At 37.0% G+C, this 21,945-nt stretch overlaps 1 protein-coding gene across 2 annotated transcripts in view; it reads right to left on the bottom strand.

The window, feature by feature from the left end:
• The window catches only part of col27a1a (collagen, type XXVII, alpha 1a), a 65,620-nt gene that overhangs the window by 4,708 nt on the left and 38,967 nt on the right, over window positions 1-21,945 (bottom strand). The window contains exons 26-58 of one of the 2 annotated variants that reach the window (XM_081390950.1): window positions 21,728-21,781; window positions 21,071-21,124; window positions 20,822-20,875; window positions 16,547-16,600; window positions 16,421-16,465; window positions 15,896-15,940; window positions 15,498-15,551; window positions 14,807-14,860; window positions 14,517-14,570; window positions 9,853-9,906; window positions 9,712-9,765; window positions 9,516-9,623; window positions 8,851-8,904; window positions 8,647-8,754; window positions 8,495-8,548; window positions 8,310-8,363; window positions 7,736-7,792; window positions 7,590-7,643; window positions 6,967-7,020; window positions 6,815-6,868; window positions 6,503-6,556; window positions 5,346-5,453; window positions 5,158-5,265; window positions 4,301-4,408; window positions 4,126-4,179; window positions 3,499-3,561; window positions 2,293-2,346; window positions 2,164-2,199; window positions 2,056-2,073; window positions 1,916-1,951; window positions 1,189-1,215; window positions 1,032-1,097; window positions 20-188 (exon numbers count right to left, since the gene is read on the bottom strand). In XM_081390950.1, the coding sequence (XP_081247076.1) occupies window positions 20-188; window positions 1,032-1,097; window positions 1,189-1,215; window positions 1,916-1,951; window positions 2,056-2,073; window positions 2,164-2,199; window positions 2,293-2,346; window positions 3,499-3,561; window positions 4,126-4,179; window positions 4,301-4,408; window positions 5,158-5,265; window positions 5,346-5,453; window positions 6,503-6,556; window positions 6,815-6,868; window positions 6,967-7,020; window positions 7,590-7,643; window positions 7,736-7,792; window positions 8,310-8,363; window positions 8,495-8,548; window positions 8,647-8,754; window positions 8,851-8,904; window positions 9,516-9,623; window positions 9,712-9,765; window positions 9,853-9,906; window positions 14,517-14,570; window positions 14,807-14,860; window positions 15,498-15,551; window positions 15,896-15,940; window positions 16,421-16,465; window positions 16,547-16,600; window positions 20,822-20,875; window positions 21,071-21,124; window positions 21,728-21,781 (2,074 nt within the window). Of the gene's footprint in view, window positions 1-19; window positions 189-1,031; window positions 1,098-1,188; window positions 1,216-1,915; window positions 1,952-2,055; window positions 2,074-2,163; window positions 2,200-2,292; window positions 2,347-3,497; window positions 3,562-3,737; window positions 3,796-4,125; window positions 4,180-4,300; window positions 4,409-5,157; window positions 5,266-5,345; window positions 5,454-6,502; window positions 6,557-6,814; window positions 6,869-6,966; window positions 7,021-7,589; window positions 7,644-7,735; window positions 7,793-8,309; window positions 8,364-8,494; window positions 8,549-8,646; window positions 8,755-8,850; window positions 8,905-9,515; window positions 9,624-9,711; window positions 9,766-9,852; window positions 9,907-14,516; window positions 14,571-14,806; window positions 14,861-15,497; window positions 15,552-15,895; window positions 15,941-16,420; window positions 16,466-16,546; window positions 16,601-20,821; window positions 20,876-21,070; window positions 21,125-21,727; window positions 21,782-21,945 lie in introns of those variants that run through there. The other variant, XM_081390951.1, reaches the window with a different exon arrangement.

Below are 21,945 nucleotides of genomic sequence, written 5' to 3'. Positions count from 1 at the left end.
GTTCAACACACACACACACCATCGTAGAGTGTATCCCGGCAGTCGTGCAGGTCCTTGCAGAGTCGAGCAGGATGATCTCGTGTGCCCAGTGGGTTCTTCAGACTGTGGACCAGAGAGCTCAGATAATGGAGAGTCCGCAGGATCTCTGGAGCCTGATCCAACATTGGCATGTCCATCAGACCCCGACCCTGAGAGAACAGCGGGACAGCCTTTAAAAACTACATATAAACACAATCGTCTATAGCCCCTTTCACACAGAGATTCTGGGAAATACACGGATAATCGCTTGATTTTGGTTCATTCACACTGCCAGAGATTTTCCGGAATCTGTGAGTGCGTTCACACACATCCCATAAAGATCCCGTAAAGACAGGTGACGTCAGGATGTGTTGTAGAAAGCCCAGTCTAATCTTCCGCTACCGCTTTTTCCATTGTAGTCGTGCACTTGGTGAATTTTTTTACGCAGTGTCTTAGGTTTACTAATGATCTGCGCTTTTAGAAACCACGCTCAAGCATTTTTTTCCGTATTCGGTCGTACACTAACGCATTGCGTACCGTTCCACAAAGCTGGTGAATGCGCTCAGCTTCAGTGCGGATAGTAAGAAGCTCCTGGTCTCGGCTTCATTCTATTTTGTAGACATTTTTTCGTTCTTTCTTTGTTGATGATGAACACAAACTTTCTTCTAAGAGCAACAAAATACCCCTTACGGCATTGGTCCTGGCTTTTGTTCACACAGGGCGCATTCCGGGACTGATCCCGGCAATGTTACTAGGTCCTCATCCCGGCATCAATCCTGGGACATGTTTGCGTTCACACAGAAGGCACTCTAGCAATTTTACGGCAATTTCCCAGGATCAACGTGCTGTGTGAAAGGGGCTTATGACAGTGCAATAATGCTAAATAAACAGGCCATGTCCTTTATGTGTGTGTGTGTGTGTGTGTGTGTGTGTGTGTGTGTGTGTGTGTGTGTGTGTGTGTGTGTGTGTGTGTGTGTGTGTGTGTGTGTGTGTGTGTGTGTTAATGATTTCACCTCTATTTTCTGTGTGTTTGTCTCCCTAAAAACTGGCTGGGCCACTCCAAGACCGAAATCTTGTTTCTAAAACATACATGCACACAAGCAAACTTAATAACGCATATGTACAGAACAGCAATGAATGAATGAATATAGAGTTAGTGGATATGCTTACCATAGACAGTGGGATTGCCGGTGGACCCTGTAAAGAACCGAAAAATAAAACTATAATAATAATCATAAATGTATATGAATTATTCTGATGATATATAGTAGAGACTGGCATGTATGTGTGGATTGGATTACTTTAGTTTGGGGACAAAATTGTTCCCAAACTAACTGAGTATAATCTGAAAAATTTCTGGTTGGGGATATTTGTGGACACCTTCAATTTAAAAACAATATTTTTTATGTTTTCTCAGAATTTTAAAAATGTAAAATTCTCTGCTTTAGTCTGAAGTCACTTAATATTTAACAGTATTATTTATTTGACTGCTCTGACACTATTGGATGAGAACTGAACTGAGCTGGGCGATGACATCGCTGTTTTCAGCAGAACTGCTTTATAGATTATATTAACTAATTTGATAATTGATGATCTTTACAACAGAACTGAATCAACACTGACTGTCACTGACAACAAACTGACTTCAGCTGAATAATGACACTCTTTTCTTTTGCATCATTGGATCATTTTCCTGTTATCACTATAAAGCTGCTTTGAAATAATCTGTCCCGTATAAAGCGCTGTATAGGTATAGGTATAAAGGTGACTTGACTCGACTTGAGTCATTATAATTAGACATAAAAACAGTAGACATCTATGGTAGTCCCTAAAAAGCTGAAGTAAATATTCTGAAAGAGTCTATTAAAAGTGTTAAAGAAAGAAGTGTGTGTTTTACCGGCGGTCCAGGAAGTCCACGCGGTCCAGGAGCACCCTGGAAAAACACACATAACAAAGTTAGAACAAGACAAGTGGCTTTGAAATAAACACAAGCCATGGATAATGGGAAATGCTGTGTCTGTGATCGTAGAGACTCACTCGGGGTCCCTGAACACCCTGGAAGGAAAGAAAGAGTGTAAGAGACACCTGTAAGATCTACTGTGATATCAAGATCTGAAGAGAAAGAGTGAATTCATCTCTTCTCACCATTTCTCCTTTGTTGCCAGAATCTCCTCTCGAGCCCTACAGAGAGACGTCAGCGTGAGAACAGAGGTCAGCTGAGGTCAGAGAGCAGAGAGCACCACACTGTTCACTATAGAAGTGGCATATACTCACTGGACTCCCGATAGGGCCGATCACACCGACAGGTCCAGCTAAACCCCCTCGACCCTGAAAACAACATGGACATATTACTATACAAACACTATTATATGTGCCATGTGATCTACTGAGCTAGACAGACAGACAGACAGACAGACAGACAGACAGACAGACAGACAGACAGACAGACAGACAGACAGACAGACAGACAGACTGACTGACTGACTGACTGACTGACTGACTGACAGACAGACAGACAGACAGACAGACAGACAGACAGACAGACAGACAGACAGACAGACAGACAGACAGACAGACAGACAGATAGATAGATAGATAGATAGATAGATAGATAGATAGATAGATAGATAGATAGATAGACAGACAGATAGACAGACTGATAGACAGACTGATAGATAGATAGATAGATAGATAGACAGACAGACAGACAGACAGACAGACAGACAGACTGATAGATAGATAGATAGATAGATAGATAGATAGATAGATAGATAGATAGATAGATAGATAGATAGATAGATAGATAGACAGACAGATAGACAGACTGATAGACAGACTGATAGATAGATAGATAGATAGATAGATAGATAGACAGACAGACAGACAGACAGACAGACAGACAGACAGACAGACAGACAGATAGATAGATAGATAGATAGATAGACAGACAGACAGACAGACAGACAGACAGATAGATAGATAGACAGACAGACAGACAGACAGACAGACAGATAGATAGATAGATAGACGGACGGACGGACGGACGGACGGACTGACAGACAGACAGATAAATAGACAGACAGACAGACAGACAGACAGACAGATAAACGGACGGACGGACGGACGGACAGACAGATAGACAGACAGATAGATAGATAGACAGACAGACAGACAGATAAATAGACAGACAGACAGACAGACAGACAGACAGACAGACAGACAGACAGATAGATAGATAGATAGATAGATAGATAGATAGATAGATAGATAGATAGACAGACAGACAGACAGATAAATAGACAGATAGACAGACAGATAGATAGATAGATAGACAGATAGACAGATAAATAGACAGACAGACAGACGGACAGACAGACAGTGTGTGTGTGTGTGTGTGTGTGTGTGTGTGTGTGTGTGTGTGTGTGTGTGTGTGTGTGTGTGTGTGTGTGTGTGTGTGTGTGTGTGTGTGTGTGTGCTCACCATGCTGCCTTGAGGCCCTTTAGGCCCCTGAATGCCTTTCGGGCCAAAGTCTCCTGGAGGGCCCTGAATAAACAACACAAACATTGATCCCACAAAAACAAACACACAAATACACAGCTGAGCCTAACCCAATATTAATGCTAGTGTGTGTGTTGTGTATATTGAAGAGCACTAGAGCCTTTATGAAGTGGAACATTCAGTGGCCACAGACACCATGAAAACATATAACTATTTCTCACTGTCAATGTGTGTGTGGCTCCCATTGGTGGTCCTCATTTTTCCACAACTCTAGCTCATCTAGTTAAACCAGAAGCATGAATGAGTCTGAATGAATTAGGAATGGCACAGTAACACCACAACTACACACGCTTGTCCTGTTTTATGAGCTCACGGCTTCGGGTTTCTGAGAAAAGCTCAACAAAAATACACCTCAGTGCTTGTGTGAATTATGAGGCTCTTTGAGCGCGTGGATGAAAACATGTTTCCCAAAGGAAAGAACTCTTTGAGAAATGATAAATCTCATCTCTGTTTGTTTGTCTGGCAGACACACATGGACGATCACATTTCTGTTTTTCACCAAGAAAAAACATTTAAATCAGATACCTGGCAATGTGTGATAAAACTCACCTTCGGTCCAAACATTCCTAGTATCCCTGGAAAGCCGGGCTCCCCGATGTCACCCTAAATCAAAGATTAATATTAATGTTTTGTTCCAAAATGAACTGTGGGTCTTTTGTAAGCTGGATGTAGTTCTCAGTGAAGAATAACAGAGTTTATGGTTTTGTCAGGGTGTAGGACTCACATGCTGGCCCTTAGATCCCTGGCCTCCCTGAGGTCCTGGAAGGCCCATCCCTCCCTTAAAACCTCTCTTTCCTGAAGGGCCAGGGTGACCAGGAAGACCTCTCTCACCCTATTCATACACAAATATAATGAATGCATGCATCAACATGACCCATTCAAGATCATAATATAATATAATATAATATAATATAATATAATATAATATAATATAATATAATATAATATAATATAATATAATATAATATAATATAATATAATATAATATAATATAATATAATAATTTTGTTTGTTTTTCTAGGATCTTAATTATAAATATAAAAATTAAAAAGTTCATTTTTTATAGAAAATAATATTTTTACCCAGCAAGGATGCATTTAATTGATCAAAAGTGACAGTAAAGATATTTATAACATTACAGTAGATTTATATTTAAAATAAATGATGTTCTTTTGAACTTTCTATTCATCAAAGAATCCTGAAAAAAGGGTTTCCTCAAAAATATTAATCAGCACAACTGTTTTTAACATTGATAATAATCAGAAATGTTTCTTGAGCATCAAATCATCATATTAGAGTGATTTCTGAAGGATCATGTGACACTGAAGACTGGAGTAATGATGCTGAAAATACAGCTTTGATCATGGAATAAATGACATTTTACAATATACTCACATATAAAAAAGTTATTTTAAATTTTAATAATATTTCACAATATTTCGGTTTTTACTGTATTTTTGATCAGCCTTGCTGAGCAGAAGAGATTCTTTAAAATATCTTCCTGACCCCAAACTTTTGCACGGTAGTGTAAATCTAAATCTAAAATGTGATTATTATTCAGGTAAAATGTTAACCTCTGACCTTTGGACCAAATGATCCCTGTGGGCCTGGTAAACCGATAACGCCAACCTTGCCAGGAGCACCGGGTTTACCAGGCAAACCAAACTCGCCATCATCTCCCTGATCACCCTAAAGAAAGAGACAGATGTAATAAACCAGTTCAGACAGATGATAGATCAGGAAACACAGGTCTCAGGATGAATTCTTACTGGTATTCCTCTGCTTCCATCTTTCCCTGGCAGCCCATCCACCCCGGGAACGCCCTCCTGTCCTTCTCGACCCACTGTTCCTCTGGGGCCGGGCAACCCAACAACACCCTGATGAGAACACAGAGAGATGGGCTTTTAGGCTGTCATTTAGTAAGAAAGGAAAGATGTTTAAGCAAATGTACTTGTGATGAAGGATATTACTGGGAGAATCTCACAAATACAGTACAAACATTTTAGGGGCATATTTCAACCCAAAATCAATAATATATATATATATATATATATATATATATATATATATATATATATATATATATATATATATATATATATAATTATCTAATTAATATATAAACACATTTAAATTAATAATACAATATAACAATTAATAAAAATTATATATATATATTAAAATGTAATTGTAAAATGTAAAAAAGTAATTAAAATGATGCAAATGAAATACATTTATAAATATTGTTATTATTATATATCAAGTAAAGTAAGTCTGTTTAGAACTATTACGATTTTTCCAGACTTAAAATAAGTAAATAAATATTCATATTTTTTAAAGTACAATTGTAGTTATACACCATAGTTTTATTTTGCATATTGTATGCCTTTTTAATAATAATTATTATTATTTATTTATTATTTAATAATTAAATACATATAATTATATAAATTATTTAAATATATATTAAATTAAATTATTATCGGTAATGAGAATACATTTCTTTTTGTATTACAGTAATGACATTTGCGGGGAGCAAATTTAATGCAAAATTGTTTTACACATTTATTCTGGCAGATATCGATCAATTAAAAAATAATTATAAGAATTAATTATATAAAAATTAGGAATGATATAGTTAATACATAACTAATAAATGAATAAATTATATTATTGATTAAAAATGTATACATTATTTATACATTAACTAAATTATAATGAAGTAATTACAATTATGCAAATCAAATAAATAAATGTTGCATACTGCATAAAGAAAATGAAGCATGTTTAAGACCATTAGAAGTTTTCTATTCTGATAACTGTAATATGAAGAATACTGAATTAAATATTTCAAATTTCAAAGTACAATTGTAAGTATACATAATTGTCCCTAATTGTTCTCCAAGCATGAAGGAGTGACTCTTACTGGTGACCCTCTGCTGCCACGCTCCCCCTGAAGACCCTGTTTGCCCTTCCGACCCTGAAAGTGAACAAAGCATGTGAGAAAAAAAAGTAATGCCAAGGAGAAAACCACACACACAGAATTAATCGTATACAGCATGAATATACACACACACACACACATCTAACCCATACTGCTGAAGTATGTGACAAGGCTCTGATTTCTACCACATGTTGTTCACGGCTGCTTTTCCAAAACATAAGTAGTGAAATCTGAATTTCTTCAAAACATATGCACACCCGCTAGCACACATACGAGCTGCAAGCATATCATTACCTGTTCTCCTTTGGATCCTTTGGGGCCTTGTGTTCCACGTGGACCAGCATTACCCTAAAAATGCATTAAAAGAAATGAAAGAAAAGGTGTTTGTGTGCATGTTTAAAAGCGGGCGCATCTCTAATCATGATCTGATATCATTTTATACGCACAGGTAGTCCAGGAGCACCAGGTTTGCCTCGTAACCCATCAACACCTTGCTGACCCTGCGAATACAGAAACAATTATTTGAGAACGCAAGAATAATTACAAAAAAACAAAAAATTATACATAACAAAAAATTATTATATATGGAATATTACTTAGAACATTGAAGAAATTCATAATTGATTTATTTTATTTATGAATAATAAAACTTTGTGTTAAGAAAATGTGGTGTTTGCTCATGCAAATCTTGCCGTCCAATCTGAACAAACTCCTAAAGCATGAGCAATTTTTATAATAATAGTGATATTTTCCTTAGCAATCATAACTAATAATACTCTATTTATTCTCTGTCCACAGTTCTACAATTTACCTATTAAAAAACATACATCTCCACTCAAACCATATTTTTGCTGGGGGAAATTTTCATCTAACGTCAACCTAAATCAAAACCTTTTTGAAATGGTCTTCATTGTAATGTAATTTATCAAATATTTTACATTGTTTAGCCGATTAGCATATAAAATGGTGACATGTTGGTGTGTGCCGACGACACTCCAGTAAACGAGCTAATGTGCTTCATATGCAGTAAGACAATAGTGTGCTTTCTGGGTCGCTGTGTTTATCTCACCACGTATCCTGGATCTCCCGGCTCGCCCCTGTCTCCTCGCTTTCCAATTGGACCCTGAAAATACACAAACACATGCATGATGTTGTGAATATCGCTATTGAATTTAGAGGAAATCAGATATAAAAATGAAAATAAGAGAGACTCACTCTGAGTCCTGGCGGACCAGTAGGACCCTCCACCTTCCCATCATCCCCATGTTCACCCTAAAACATTACATAATGGAAAACATCTTGAAACTGATTCAAAGGAGTGTGTGTCTTCATATTAATGGTCAATACTCATAAATATGGTCACACTGTAGAATAAAGTTTTATTTGTTAACTTTATCTAACATGAACTAACAAAGGCTAATAGTGCTGTAGAGTTCATTGTTCAAAGTTAACGTTCATTTCAACATTTACTAGAACATTTCTACAATTAAAAGTTGTATTTGTTAACATTAGTTAATGCACTGTGAACTAGCATGGACAAACTGAACAATACTAACATTGACAATGATTATTAAATGTTGTAAAATATATATATATATTATATTTTATAATATAGTCAACTAATGTTAACAAATGAGACTATTGTAATTTTACCGTAATTAATACAATACTGTTTTCTTAACAAACTCATATTGCATGGTATTTAAAACCATATCATTCAGGGTGACGAAACTGTGCAGGTCACAAGCATAAAAATGTATGAACATAATGAGTGATGAATACATTTTACCTTTTCACCCTTTGGTCCCGGGGGTCCTATTGGACCTTGAGGTCCTTTGTGACCCTGTAGAGAAAGAAAAGGCTTTTAAGCGCCATTCCACTAGCAGACTTGAGTTGATCAATTAGTTGATCAACAGTTGATGGGTAATGTGCTAATATGATCATGTGATATTTGTACTTTTTTCTTTCTCTCACCTCATATCCGGATATGCCGGGATCCCCTTGCAGCCCCATACGCCCGGGAGCGCCCTGAGACACAGGGATAAGAAGATGAGACGGGTCAAATGTTAAGTGAGTCGGACATACTGCTAAACCTAAACTTAATAATAAGAGATGTATCTTTTTACCACATGTCCGATGGTTCCTCGTGATCCCTTTGGTCCGGTGGTTCCGATTGGTCCGATCTTTCCCATGGTTCCTGTCTCTCCCAGATGACCGATGTTACCTTTGGCACCCTGCAGGTATCGTGAAAGTGCAGTCAATATAGCAACAAAAATTAAAGATGAACAAAAAACTTCAACCAAACAAAATCTTGACCTCTGATGTCTCACCTTAAACCCTGGTTTCCCTCTCTCGCCATTTTTACCAGGTTTTCCTTCAGGACCCTAAAACACACCCAAAAACAAACCCGCTGTCATTTCACAAATAAAGATGACAGACAGTGTTGTTATTGTTTACTAAAAACTATAAACATACATAAAGCTAAAAAAAAATATATATATATATATTAGATTAAAAAAAATTTTTTTTAATTGAACTGAAATGCTGAAATAATGCAATAATTATATTGATTAAAATTACTAAAACTAAAATAAGAATTAAGCTAAATAGAACTATAAAAAAATAGAGTGGTTAAAGTTCTGTTGGTCATTTTCAGGCATAATTGTTGAGATTTGTCTCATTTTAAAGAGTTTTAATACAAAATATGATAACGATATCTGTAATATGTAAAAACTTGTTTTTTTCGATTTGCTTTACATTACTGATCATAATGGTTCACTGTTGCTAAGGTAAACTACTAGATTTTTATAAATATATATGATTCCTAAATATACTAAATAAAGTGGTTTTTAATGTACTTTTCAAGACTGCCAAATCTTTTTGCTTCGACTGGTCTTTATGATGGGGGTCGGGCAACACTCTTAAATCACACTCTTGTGTTGTTTACTAACTGAGTATACAGCAAGATATGAATGTGATCTATAGTATCACTCACTCTGACACCAGTAAGCCCAGGGTCGCCCGGTGGCCCTTCTTTGCCCTTGATTCCAGGGTCACCTCTGACACCCTGCTCGCCCTCTCCACCCATGTCGCCTTTTTCACCCTGTTCAAAAAATAGAAAGTTTCTTTATCCAGCTTTAAGTCATGTAAATCTGAAAAATAATGAATATAACTAACTATAATTTTCTTACCTTCACGCCATCAGGGCCAGCTGGACCAGCCTCTCCCTCTAAACCTGGCTCTCCCTGTATCAAACAAACAAAAATATGAGTATTGTTTTTGCACATTTATAAACACCAAACTAACTTTTCTCCGGTGTATTGAACACACACCCTTGTTCCGATAAGTCCAGCTGCCCCAGCGTTCCCCACAGGCCCGAGTGATCCCTATGCAAACAATAAAAAGACATAATAAGAGTCCAAAAACACAGGCTGTTTTATTCTTTCTAGCAAGTTTATGTTCTTTTTATTTAATGACACGAGTCCAGTCAGCCAAACAGTAATTATGACCAATGACGTGTGACTGCCAAGCTCAGACTGGCATTATCTAACTTTAACAATATAAATATAGTCATACGGTTCCTCTTCAGACTGTGATTGTGACACATGCACTACTCATTAGAGCAGCTCAATGGGGCCGCACACTGCCAAAGAAAAGCAGATTTAGCAACACTTATTTAGCGCTGCATAACAGCACCTCAAGCAAGAAAATTATGGGAAACGGTTAACATTAATTTCAGGCTCTTTTCATGAATAGGATACCAAATAGGGCCAAAAGTTCTTAAAACGCAGTCTTAAAAACGTAGGCTTTTTTTCCCAACAAATGGTCAGTAAAAGGAGGAAGTCGTTGATTAGCAATCTCCAGAAGTCAAACTAAATGTTATATGAGCTGTTATTAGGGCCCAAGCCCTGAAAGGGCGGAGGCCCTATTGTTTTCGTAAGGATTATTTTTTTTTTTTTTCTTCATTATTTTTTTTTTTGCCTTTTTGCCACTTTTGGGGCCCTTAACATGCTCAAAAACTCTTGAAATTTTGCACACACGTCAGAACCCGCGGCCATCAGGGCCGGGCTGAAGCTGGTACCGGGGCGTGGCAGGGGGGCTCGACAGCGCCCCCTGGAATGGGGTCCGAAAACTTGGTCCATAAATCAAACACGCTTGCATGTAATAATATGAAACTCAGTACACATATAGATCTCATCGGGCCGAACAACTTTCGTGCTCTAAGTTTTACAAAAGCCCAACAGGAAGTCGGTTATTATACGTTGTTTGGAAAACGCATACAATGGAATGTGAAATACTCCTCCTAGGGATTTCATCCGATCGCCACCAAACTCGGTGAGAATAAAGTCAAGACATTGAGGATGAATTCTTGCGAACGGATTTTTGATATCTCAAACGGTTTGGCCGTGGCGAGGAAACAAATTTATGGCGAATAATGGGACACAGGAAGTGTGTTATAACTTCTGCATACATTAACTGATCTTGATGAAACTTCAGCAGTGTGTTTGTTGTAAGAGGCCGATCACATGGATGTGACTATTGTGAGTCAAAGTTATAGCGCCACCAACTTGCAGCAGGAAGTGTGTCACTTTCAAAATTCTTTGAATTCACCCTCTTAATTTTACCCGATTTGCTTCAAACTTTATGTGTATAATGTAGACACACGGCAGATGTAGACCTGTGAAAGAATTATTGATATCTTAGATACTGTTGCCGTGGCAACGCATCAAACTTTAATATTCTTTTCGGATGCGTTTGAGACTCTTAGCATGCTTGAAATTGGATGAAACTCGACAGATACATCACATTTATTAGCCAGTAGACATGTGAAAAGTTTCAGAAACGGGCGTGGCAGGGGGGCTCAACAGCGCCCCCTTGAACGGGGTCTGAAAACTTGGTCCATATATCAAACACGCTTGCATGAATTAATATGAAACTCGGTACACATATAGATCTCATCGGGCCGAACAACTTTCCCTCTGTCAAGTTTCACGCCAGCCCAACAGGAAGTCGGCTATTATGGGTTGTTTGGAAAACGCTTGCTGTGGAATGTGAACTACTCCTCCTAGAAAATTCATCCCATCCCCACCAAACTCGGTGTGCATGAAGTCAAGACATTGAGGATGCTAAATTGCGGACGGATTTTTGATATCTCAAACGGTTTGGCCGTGGCAAGGAAACGAATTTATGGCGAATAAGGGACACAGGAAGTGTGTTATAACTTCAGCATACATTATCTGATCTTGATGAAACTTCAGCAGTGTGTTCGTTGTAAGAGGCCGAACACAAGGATGTGACTATTGTGAGTCAAAGTTATAGCGCCACCAACTGGCAGCAGGAAGTGTGTCACTTTCAAAATGCTTTGAAATCACCCTCTTATTTTTACCCGATTTGCTTCAAACTTTATGTGTATAATGTAAACACACGGCAGATGTAGACCTGTGAAAGGATTTTTGATATCTTTAATACTGTTGTCGTGGCAACGCATCAAACTTTAATATTGTTTTTTGATGCTTTTGAGACTCTTAACATACTTGAAATTGAATGAAACTCGACAGACACATCACACTTATTAGCCCGTAGACTTGTGCAAAGTTTCAGAAACGGGCGTGGTGAGGGGCTCAGTAGCGCCACCTTTAGTCATAAATGGGGGGGGGTTAGTTTTATCAACAGCAACAAAACTTGGTATGTGTATTGTTCTCATCAAGACGGACAACTTTCTAATTTACATTAACGATCTCTGACCAACAGGAAAAGAGATATTTTGGTTTGAATGTGGATTTTCTGAAGAATTTTCTCTCCCTCTCTCTGTGTCTCTGTGTGTGTGAGGGGAGGGGGGGATTTGACTATTGCTTTTATATTGTTAATCAAGGTTTCAGGGGCTTTTGGGGTCCTTAACGTGCTCAAAAACTCTTGAAACTTTACACACAGGTCAGAACCCACGGCCATCAGTGTCGGGCTGAAGCTGGTACCCGGGCGTGGCAGGGGGCTCAACAGCGCCCCCTTGAACACGGTCTGAAAACTTGGTCCATATGTCAAACACACTTGCATGAATTAATATGAAACTCGGTACACATATAGATCTCATCGGGCCGAACAACTTCCGCAGTCTAAGTTATTAGCTCCGCCCAACAGGAAGTCAGCTATTATGGGTTGTTTGGAAAACGCTTGCTGTGGAATGTGAACTACTCCTCCTAGAGAATTCATCCAATCGCCACCAAACTCGGTGTGCATGAAGTCAAGACATTGAGGATGCTAAATTGCGGACGGATTTTTGATATCTCGAACGGTTTGGCCGTGGCGAGGAAACAAATTTATGGCGAGAAAAGAGAAACACGAAGTGTTATAACTTCTGCATACATTAACTGATCTTGATGAAACTTCAGCAGTGTGTTCATGGTAAGAGGCCGGTCAGATGGATGTAACTATTGTGAGTCAAAGTTATAGCGCCACCAACTGGTAGCAGGAAGTGTGTCACTTTCAAAATGCTTTTATCAAAAGTGGGGGGGTTACTTTTACCCACAGTTACAAAAATCAGTACGCATATTGGTCTCATCGAGCCGGACAACTTTCTAATTTACAGTCATTAGCTCCGAGCAACAGGAAGTCAGATATTTTGGTTTGAATGTGGATTTTTTGGATATGTCAGACTCTGAGTTTTTAGTTACTCCTCCTAAGTGGTTTATTTTATTCACACCAAACTTTTTCAACATGATAAAAAATACATTCAAGATTATATATATATATATATATATATATAAATATAGCTGCGAGCAGCGATGAAGGGCCAAAGCCGGCGGCACCGCCACCCCGGTGCCTTTAGGTAACTAAAGGCATCGGGGTTGCGGTGCCACCGGCTTGGGCCCGTAATCGCTGCTCGCAGCTATATTTTTCAATTTAATTTATAGTGGTGTGTGGAACTTTTGCAAACCTGTTATTTTCTATTTATTTTCTCAATGAATACAAAAATAGATAAAAATAAACAACTACAAGGTTGCTAAATTATATGTAAATATATATATGTGTGTGTAATATATATATAATATGTATATATGTGTGTAAATGATATTTTTTTGAAAATGTAAAAATGCAGAAAGTTTCCTGTGATGGGTAGGTTTAGGGGTAGGGTTAGTGTAAGGGGACAGAATATACAGTTTGTACTGTATAAAAACCATTACGTCTACGGAGAGTCCCCACAAAGATACGTGCGCCTGTGTGTGTGTGTGTGTGTGTGTGTGTGTGTATATATACACACACACACACACACACACACACACACACACACAGACATTATGTTAATATAAAAGTTATATATCTTTTTATATTTGATGGGGGTTTTATATATAAAATATTAATATTAATTATATTTATTATTATTAATTAATATTATTATATTGATTATTATATTTATTAATATTAAATATTAATTATATTTTATGTATAAATATTATATTTAAATATTAATATTTAATATCCAAACTAGAATTTTTCAAAAAAATACATACATACACACACACACACACACACACACACACACACACACACACACACACACACACACACACACACACACACACACACACACACACACACACACACACACACACACACACACACACACACACACACACACACACACACACACACGTTACTATTTTTAATGTTTTTGAAAGAAGTCTCTTATGCTCATCAAGCCTGCAGTTAAAAAAAAAAAAAAAAAAAGTAATATTATGAAATATTATTACAATTTAAAATAATGGTTCTCTTTTTTAATATACTTTAAAATGTAATTTATTTTTGTGATGCAAAGCTGAATTTTCATCAGCAAGTACTCCAGTCTTTGGTGTCTTATGATCCTTCAGAAATCAAGGATTAATTTGGGTTAATTGGTTAATTTGGTTAGGTTTATGTCAATCTAACATATTTAATTTTTCTCAAAACAAAAAACATTGGAAAGTACAGTATTTTCATGAAGTGCGCCTACAGTTTATCCCACCTTTTCTCCAGGTTCTCCTGGAAGTCCGGGATCGGCAACTTTTCCTGCAGGGCCCTGAGAGAAAGAAAAATAGTTTTTTTCTATTTCTCTTTCTTTTTTGATGACAATACAGATGGATGAATTAAACGAAACTACTTTAATTAATCAAATTAAAGTATGACTGTGTGTGTAAATAGGATTAATCAGGGTAATCATTTTAATCTCAGTATCAATCACAATCAAGGGAATCAAAACAGACAGAAGCAACGGAAAACCCGGACGTGTGTTTATGTACGTGTGGAGTGGATTACCTTTGGTCCTGGATTTCCAGGAGGTCCGAGAGTTCCTGGGGGCCCTGGAGGTCCCTTGTCCCAAACAAACAAAATCATTTATCAATAATACATACATACAAACACACACACACACACACACACACACACACACACACACACTTCGATATAGCAAGCTTTTATTATCTGAAGCCAAAATGTTAAACTGTGAAGCAGATTTAGTGTGTGTGTGTGTGTGTGTGTGTGTGTGTGTGTGTGTGTGTGTGTGTGTGTGTGTGTGTGTGTGTGTGTGTGTGTGTGTGTGTGTGTGTACAATCTCCCATCTACACCCTGGCAAAACTACTGCAAATCTTATTTACATTTTACAGCTACATAATCACAAACATTTAACAAACTACAAATGAAGGTTGAATGGCTAGAAAGACCAATTAGGTCATGAACTTGGACAAATGAATTAGATAGGTTACTACATAATACAGTTATGTTATTACCGTATTAACATTATTTTATAGGTAACTAATCAAAAGAAAGACAAAAGATTATTCTATATATTTCAGGGCTGAACAAGACAAAAATACAGAGTGTTCATAACTCATTTTCTTGAGTTGCTCAACACTCAGAGGATGTAAAGTAGATTTCCAGCTCTTAGTTTACATAAAAGACACTGGAAAATATATTTGTGTGTGTAGAGCAGAAATAAAGCATCACTCACGGGCTCCCCTGCCATTCCTTTGTCTCCTGTGGCCCCGGATGGCCCTTGAATCCCCTACAAAAACAGATTTATAAATTAAATGATTATAATAGCTACAACTCAATAAATCAATTATTAATAAAATGGTGAATGATAAATAAATTGTTTAAATAAATAAACAATTAATTGTTTACAATGCAATAATACACTATTGCTTTTATTTATTTTATTGTTACATTTTCCTATTGTTTTTATATTTTAACCCGTGACAAATTTAGCTGCATTTTATGGAACGGAATGTTCTATACAAATAACATGTATGATTATTACGTAAAAATATTAAATTTTTGAGGAACAACCCTAAAAATATGCAAGAGATAACAATAACTTTAAAATAAAAATTTCAATAAGAAACAAACCGGAAATCCCTTTGGCCCCGTGTCCCCAGACTCGCCGATCTTGCCCTGCAGAGAGATGGGACAGATTTAGACGCTGTTACCATCAATCCACGATTGGAGAGACATGGCAACAGTTACAGCAGAAACACAATCATAGATGTTTGGGTCCCACTTTATATTAAGTGGCGTTAAGTACTATGTACTTACATCAAAAAATAAGTACAATGTACTTATTGTGTTCAAAACAGTTTTGCTGCTATTGAGGTGTGATACGGGAAAGGTTAGGGACAGGTGTGGTGGATTGGGTAGGTTTAAGGGTGAGTTAAGGTGTAAGGGAAGGGTCAACTGTGTAATTACAAATGTAATTACATAAATTAATTACAGCTGTAATTACCAGCAGGAATTTTTAAAATGTAAGTACAATGTAAAAACATGTAGTTAGACAATAAGTACATTGTATCAAATTATTCATTTCAATGTAAGTACATAGTACTTAAAGCCACTTAATATAAAGTGGGACCGATGTTTGTATACAGGGGTTTTTACCGCGTGTCCTGGGAAGCCAATCTTTCCAGGAGGACCTTCAGGACCCTGTGAGGAGACATTCATTAATGTTAGATTCCAGTATGTACAGTAAACATCTCTGGTCACTGGATGAGCACTGGCCTTTACCTTTTTGCCTTCAGTGCCGAGCTCACCTGGCACACCATCCGGACCTCTCGGACCCTGAAAGAGAGGGGCAAATGAACACAAAAACATGATTTTCATAATCTGATCTCCTCAGCTATGTCCAGTATACTAGCATGTAGTTTTACTTTTCAAAAATATTTTGGGAAGCAGTATGCAGTAGTACTGTAACAATACAGATTTCTAACAAATATTTGCAATTTTTCATTTTGTGAACTTTTGGCAGTCCGATTAAATAATGAGTTAAGAATTGATACTTTCGGCCACACTTGAAATGGAAATTCAAGTTGAGTGCATTGTATTAATAATTTAATTTAAATTGCATTGTATTGGCAAGAACGATAGCTCCCACAAGTCACAGAGTAACGTGAATGAGACATTTTTAAAATGATTCAATATACTTTATTTCAAGTTGTAATAAGTATCTAAGACCAAAAGTATTACAATTTTGGTAACACTTTAATTTAAGGTGACGTAGTTACACGTTACTAGATGTACTTATTATAGTAATAACAGTAAAATATGCATAATTACAAGTAACTAACCATAAACCAAACCCTAACCTTAACTATATCCTAAGTACTGCACATGCAGTTAATTCATATTACTCTTTACTTGTTTGAGCAAGTAAATGCAACTACGTCACCTTAAAATAAAGTGTAACCAAAATATTTTTTTGTTAATTGAAATAAAGCTGAAATAAAATGTATTTAAATATTAGATTAAAAACTTAAACTTACAAACTTAAATGAATATTAGAAATGTTCCCTTGATAACTAACTGGAATAAAATAAGTTGAAGTACTAAAATGACTGAAAAACTGAAAAAATAATAATAAATAAATATATAAAAAAATTACAAAGCACATAAAATTACTAAAAGTAAAATTAAAAACTGAAAATCAAAAAATAAAAAGATAATTCAAAAATTGCAGAAAGGTTTGTACTTGGAATTAAAACTACTATAGAAAATACTCTGTTAATAATGTGTATTATATTATTTACTAAACTCTTCATTATTTAAACAGTAAATGATCATATTAAAATATTTTAGCATACTCTAATTAATATTCATGAGCTAAGCCATATTGTGAAATCCTAACCAGCATGTCTGACCCTTCCCCGTACCTCAAAGTAGTACAAAAAAGTATGAGTAGTATAATAGAATATGATTGCAAACACACTTTAAATCCTGAAGTATATACTCAAACACTAGGGGGAGCTGTACTGTAGGATTTCAAAAATGCGGGATAATGATATGTTGCAGTATATTGGGTTGTGCATGTAGGTCAATGTTCAAGAGGCTCTTGGGGTTTACACATGACACAAAACTGATGCATCTGTCTGGATGCACACAGAACATAAATGTCTCACACACACATTTATGCTACACAATCCTAAACAACTGAATCCTCCTCCCTATCACACACAGCGGTTTGGCTCGCCTATAAAACTGCTACGAATGAGATCCGAACACAAGGACTTCATCAAGAGACCAGACACACATTAGCTCCCACTCGAAGAATGCTGTGTGTGTGTGTGTGTGAGTGCACACTGATAATTACACTAACTTATGGTGTGTGCGTCCAGCCAAAAAACATCAGACTGTTGAAACAATACCATCATACAGTTTATGCCAGCTGGCACACACTCTCTTTGTCTGTCTCTCTCTCTCTCTCTCTCTCTCTCTCTCTCTCACACACACACACACACACACACACTGGAGAAGCTGAAGGAACTTGGTAGAATATGTTGGAATACCTCATATGGCTTACTACTTATATTAATATGTTGACTAACCCAATAAACATCCATTAAACAGAAAATAAAGTGTTGCATTATCTTGTTGACACCTACAAATGCTGGAAAACATGTCAGCAGGACATTCTGCAGGTCCCTAGTGTTATCTAAACGAGTAAATTCAGTCTTTCTATGTGCTTCAAATATATACAGTGATAATGAAACATTTGGGAGTGTCTTTCTATTGCACTGATACCACAATGAACTTGTCACAAAAAAGCCAAAGGGATGAGGACAAACAGAACTTGCACATACAACAAAATAGATCAGAATTATAGCCTAGCGTTTAGTAAGTTTGGATCTAGATTGCTTGCCAAGGAGACACTACGCAATTGCTAATGTGATCTGAGGGCTTTTAGTATGTGCAGTTGATAGGGTTTTCTAGATGGTTGCCCACTGGTTCAAGTTCAAAGAGTTCACCCTTAAGTCTATGTTATTTCGCCCTCTAGATACGGCTCAGGTCCCATCTTCAGTAAGACTATCGGACTTTTAAAGTATCTCAAGCAATTGCAATACTTGCCTTAGCAAACGCCACCAAAAAGTGCCAAAAAGACAAAAAACAAAACATAAAACAATATAAAGAACCATTTTTCGTAGAATTACCATTGATGAATTGGTTACAATTTCACATTTGCCTGTAGTAAAGTATTTTTGAAAGATATGTTTTATTCTGTTTCAAATAAACACTGATCAGTCAATGTCAGTTTATGCTGTTTTGGCCAATTCTACTTCTCAGTGATGGAGGAGGAGAAGGCAGGAAACAAAAATGGGGTTAAACGCATCATTGAATCAATGAATCATCAAGTCAACACGTTGTGATTTACAGACTCAGCGAGTGGCTCTAACTAAGACCAGACAGCGGCGCAGAGAAACTCTCCTGAGTTTGTTTCTATATATCCCAGAGCTCCGACTCCTCTCCAGTGATTCATGAGGATTCTGCCGGTTAATGAAAAATATCTGATGACTAACAGTCTACCAATTTAACTAACTGACTAAGAATTTATCTATTAGATGACTAACTAGCCTATCACTTTAAATACGTAACTAAGTAACCAACTAACCACCTAACTAACTAACTAACTAACTAACTAACTAACTAACTAACTAACTAACTTACTTACTAGGATATCCAACTAACTTACTAGGATATCCAACTAACTAACTAACAAACAAACAAACTAACTGACTGACTGACTGACTAACTAACTAACTAACTAACTAACAACTTAACTAGCCTACTAGGTTATCCAACTAACAAACAAACAAACAAACAAACAAACAAACAAACTGACAAACTGACTAACTGACTGACTGACTGACTGACTAACTAAATAAATAAATAACTAACTAACAAACTGACTGACTGACTGACTGACTGACTGACTGACTGACTGACTGACTGACTAACTAAACTAGCCTACTAGGTTATCCAACAAACAAACAAACAAACAAACAAACAAACTGACAAACTGACTGACTGACTGACTGACTGACTAAATAAATAAATAAATAAATAACAAACAAACTGACTGACTGACTGACTGACTGACTGAATGACTGACTAACTAACTAAACTAGCCTACTAGGTTATCCAACTAACAAACAAACAAACAAACTGACTGACTCATTGACTCACTTACTCACTAACTAGCCTACCAGTTTATGCAACTAACTAACTAACTAACTAACTAACTAACTAACTAACTAACTAGCCTACCAGTATATGCAACTAACTAACTAGCCTACCAGTTTAACTAACTAACTAACTAACTAACTAACTAACTAACTAACTAACTAACTAACTATCTATAACATAAATGTGTGGAGCACAAAATCTCTTTCTCTGACCTTCTCCTGGTCTGTTCCCTGCTGGGGGAATGATCTGCCTAACTCAACCAGAGGGACTGAGTCCGTGACCATTTTCAACACTTGATCCATTAATACTAACACTTTATCTTCTATTCTATATCTATTAGAGATGCGCGGATGGGCTATTATTTCATCCGCAACCGCATCACAAAACTCATCATCCGTCCGCCATCCATCCGCACCAACGTTTTTGACCAATTTTCAAAACCGCACCCGCCCGCCATCCGCTGATTGGTGTAAACATATATTTTTTATTTGATTGGTTCAACCGCCCAACACCTGCCCGAATTTAATTAAAATATTATTTTTCGTCACGTCATCCGCCCGATCCGCGGTTTATCCGCAGCTGTAAACGCCAACCGCGCATCTCTAATATCTATTATCTTAAAAAAAAAAAAAAAGTCCAGATTAACCTGGGAAGGGTCATAGCACTTGCATATTGTTGTCCTATTGTTAGTTGAACTACTTCTATTGTTCTCATTCGTAAGTCGCTTTGGATAAAAGAAGACCACTGGTTCAGTCCTTGTACTGTTTTACTTTAGGTTAAAGTGAAATGACTGACTTGCACACTTATGATGCCCAGATGTCTTACCCGTCTTCCTTTAGGTCCTCTCAAGCCGACGGGTCCACGTGATCCCGGTGGACCCTATAAAAAAGACATTGTTAAATCTTTTCTTCTGTTCTGGCACACTCTATGGGGTGAGTGTCAGAGACTGGCTCCTGTCTCCATCACTGCTACTATGGGTGTAAGTTTGTATTGTCTGTCCAAACTAAAAGCACAGAACATTTCACAGAAGTGTCTGACAGCTTCAGACTATCTGAGTATCTGATGTAGACTTACAGGACTGCCTGGTGCTCCTGTTGGGCCGCTCTCTCCAGGGGTTCCTGGGTGCCCCTGTAAGTGATGACAAACATGTAAAACACACACACACACACACACACACACCCTTCAAAATATTCCCTGTTTCACAGATACAGTTTTAACTGAAAGCAACTTATAATATGTCAGTGCCATTGTTTTGACTCAAGATTCACACCAGTACTGTTTTTTTCCTAGGGCACATTTATAAAAGCTACTTAAATGCCTTAATTGAACTAAGGTCTAATCTTGGCTTAATCTAAGCCCTGTTTGTGAAACCAGGCCATTATATTTTATTTTGCATTACTATGGTATATTTTTATGGTAATCTCATGGTATGTTTTGTATATTTGAAACCCACAACCCACACCAGACACACATGAGCTGATGACTGGGAGGAAGTGGGCCATGTAACTATGATGGACAGCTGAACTTCCTGTTTTAAACAACATTCATAATTTGAGAGAGACAGAAAGAGGGAGGAAGGGCACTCTGAGAATTTAAGGGCAGTATGTGTCAAGTCAGGTCAACTTTATTTATATAGCGCTTTTTACAATACAGATTGTTTCAAAGCAGCTTTACAGTGATAACAGGAAAATAATGCAACAAAGTTTGTGTTTGTGAGTATGAGTGGCGTACCGTAGATCCTTTATCTCCTGGAGGTCCGGGCAAACCCATCTCTCCACGATCACCCTAAATAAATCACACAACAGAACATTTATACTAGCGTTCAAAAGTTTGGGGTCTGGAAGATTTTCTAGCATTTTTGAAAGAAGACTCTTTCTGCATTTATTTGATCAAAATACAGTAAAAACAGTCATAATGTGAAATATTATTACAATTTCAAATAACTGTTT

Source organism: Scardinius erythrophthalmus (assembly GCF_964197995.2).
Source record: "Scardinius erythrophthalmus genome assembly, chromosome: 17".
NCBI lineage: Eukaryota > Metazoa > Chordata > Actinopteri > Cypriniformes > Leuciscidae > Scardinius > Scardinius erythrophthalmus.
Note: the sequence above shows the minus strand (reverse complement) of the source record. Positions and strands in the feature narration are given on the sequence as shown.